Genomic DNA, 2011 nt, shown 5'->3' on the forward strand with positions numbered 1-2011 from the left:
ACCTGTCTTGACAATCTGCTGGGCGTCTTTGAATGATGTGATTGAACCTTCCCTTTTCTTGTAATCATCGATGGTCAGGTCCTGAAATGGAGTTTGAACAGCCGTCTCGTCTACTTCTATCACACTAAACGATGAAAGGTGGCTAATCAGCATAGCCTGCTCCCCATTAACCGTCATTATTTGCCCATTCTTGATAAACTTTAACTTTTGGTGTAACGTGGATGTAATGGCACCCGCCTAATGAATCCATGGGCGTCCGAGCAGACAGCTATAAGCTGGCACTATGTCCATAACCTGGAAAGTGATCTGGAATACGTGTGGTCCAATACCAATAGGCAAATCAACTTCTCCAATGACTGTTTTTCTTGATCCATCGAACGCTTTCACAATAATTCCACTGTGCCGCATTTGCCCCCCTTTGTACTTTAGCTTCAACAAGGTAGACTTGGGCATGACTTTCAGAGATGAACTGGTGTCAATCAGGATATTAGACAAAGAATCCCCTTGACATTTGGCTGAGATATGGAGAGCGAAGTTGTGATTCTTTCCTTCTTCTGGAAGTTCTTCATCACAAAAGCCTAAGCCATTGCACATAGTGATGCTGCCAACAACATTGTTGAACTGCTCTGCTGTTATATCCTGTTCTACAAAGGCTTGATCAAGCACCTTCAGTAGTGCTTCTCTGTGGACAGCTGAGTTCAATAATAAGGACAGGATCGAGATTTTTGACGGTGTCTGTAGCAACTGATCTACCACTTTGTACTCACTGAGCTTGATAATTCTGAGTAGTTCATCTATTTCTTTGTCAAGGGTTGAATTGCTTGTTTGCCTTTCTGCTTCTCTTGTCACTGGTACCACGACTACTGGATCTTTCTCAACATTTCTACTTGGGATAACCGACGGAGCGAACACGCGGCCACTGCGCGTCATTCGGCTATTTGCTGCGATATTGGTAACTAAGGCTAAGGTTTTAATCTCGACCTCTTTACCGTTCTCAATAATAGTTGCTGCATAGCGGTAGGGGACCGCTTTATCTGAAGTGTAAGGCATTGGGCCTGGAGGGCAAATCACTACTGGCTCCTTCGGATGATAAGCTATCTCTACTTTCTCTGGTATGTTGAAGCAAGGGATGATGACATTCACCTCTTGTTCTTGTGATTCTGGAGAACTCACTTGTCTAGAAATCTGAATCAAACCCTGATCAAGGACGCCTTGCAAATCATCTTGAATCTTTCTACAACCTCTTGAATTGACTGAACATGTACCACATATCTGGTGGTCATGTTGGAATAGACCATGAGCACATAAAACAGAATGAATTTCAACCAAAGACTGCCGAATCTCCTCTATCTTCGTAACACGTTGTTCATTGAGACAAACTTCTATATTGTTCACTGATGAAGGACCATGACTTGGCATTGGATTGTCCTTCACATTGGGACCTATGTTCTTGAAGGTCAGGATACCTGCTCTTGTCAACTTCTGTACTTCCAACTTTAAAGCAAAACAGTTGTCTAAGTCATGACCTGGAGCATTCTGATGAAAGGGACAAGATACCTCTGGCTTGTACCACCAAGGTAGCACTTCTGGTACAGGAGGTCGTGGTCGTGGTTGCACAAGGTTTTTAGCGATCAAAGCTGGATACAATTCTGCATATGATATCGGAATTGGATCAAAATTGGTTCTTCTTTGTTGCCGTGGTGGACGTTGTTGTAACTGATGTTGATGTTGTTGAGGTTGATGTTGTTGCTGATACTGAGTATTCTATTGGAAGCGGTTGGTACGCTGCTGTGGGTATTGGACTTGAACTGGAGCGGAAGTGATTACTGGAGTCACGGCTGCTATATGTTGGTGTTGGGAATGGTAAGGATAATTGATCCTTCTTGGATGATTATAGGACACAACATTAGTTTCTTGTTCCTTCTTTTTCATAAAACCGCCGTACCTCTTTGCCCCGCTTGAAGATGAACTTCCTTCTCTAACTAGACGCCCTTCTCGAACTGCTTCCTCT

The 2011-nt window shown here is 43.4% G+C and overlaps 1 protein-coding gene across 1 annotated transcript; it reads right to left on the reverse strand.

Moving 5' to 3' along the window:
- Positions 1–237: 237 nt before the first annotated feature.
- LOC127121906 (uncharacterized) lies at positions 238–1419 on the reverse strand. Its single transcript, XM_051052331.1, has one exon. It carries the CDS (start codon positions 1417–1419, stop codon positions 238–240), a length of 1182 nt encoding a protein of 393 aa, XP_050908288.1.
- Positions 1420–2011: the final 592 nt, after the last annotated feature.

Source organism: Lathyrus oleraceus, chromosome 2, assembly GCF_024323335.1.
Source record: "Lathyrus oleraceus cultivar Zhongwan6 chromosome 2, CAAS_Psat_ZW6_1.0, whole genome shotgun sequence".
Taxonomy (NCBI): Eukaryota; Viridiplantae; Streptophyta; class Magnoliopsida; order Fabales; family Fabaceae; genus Lathyrus; species Lathyrus oleraceus.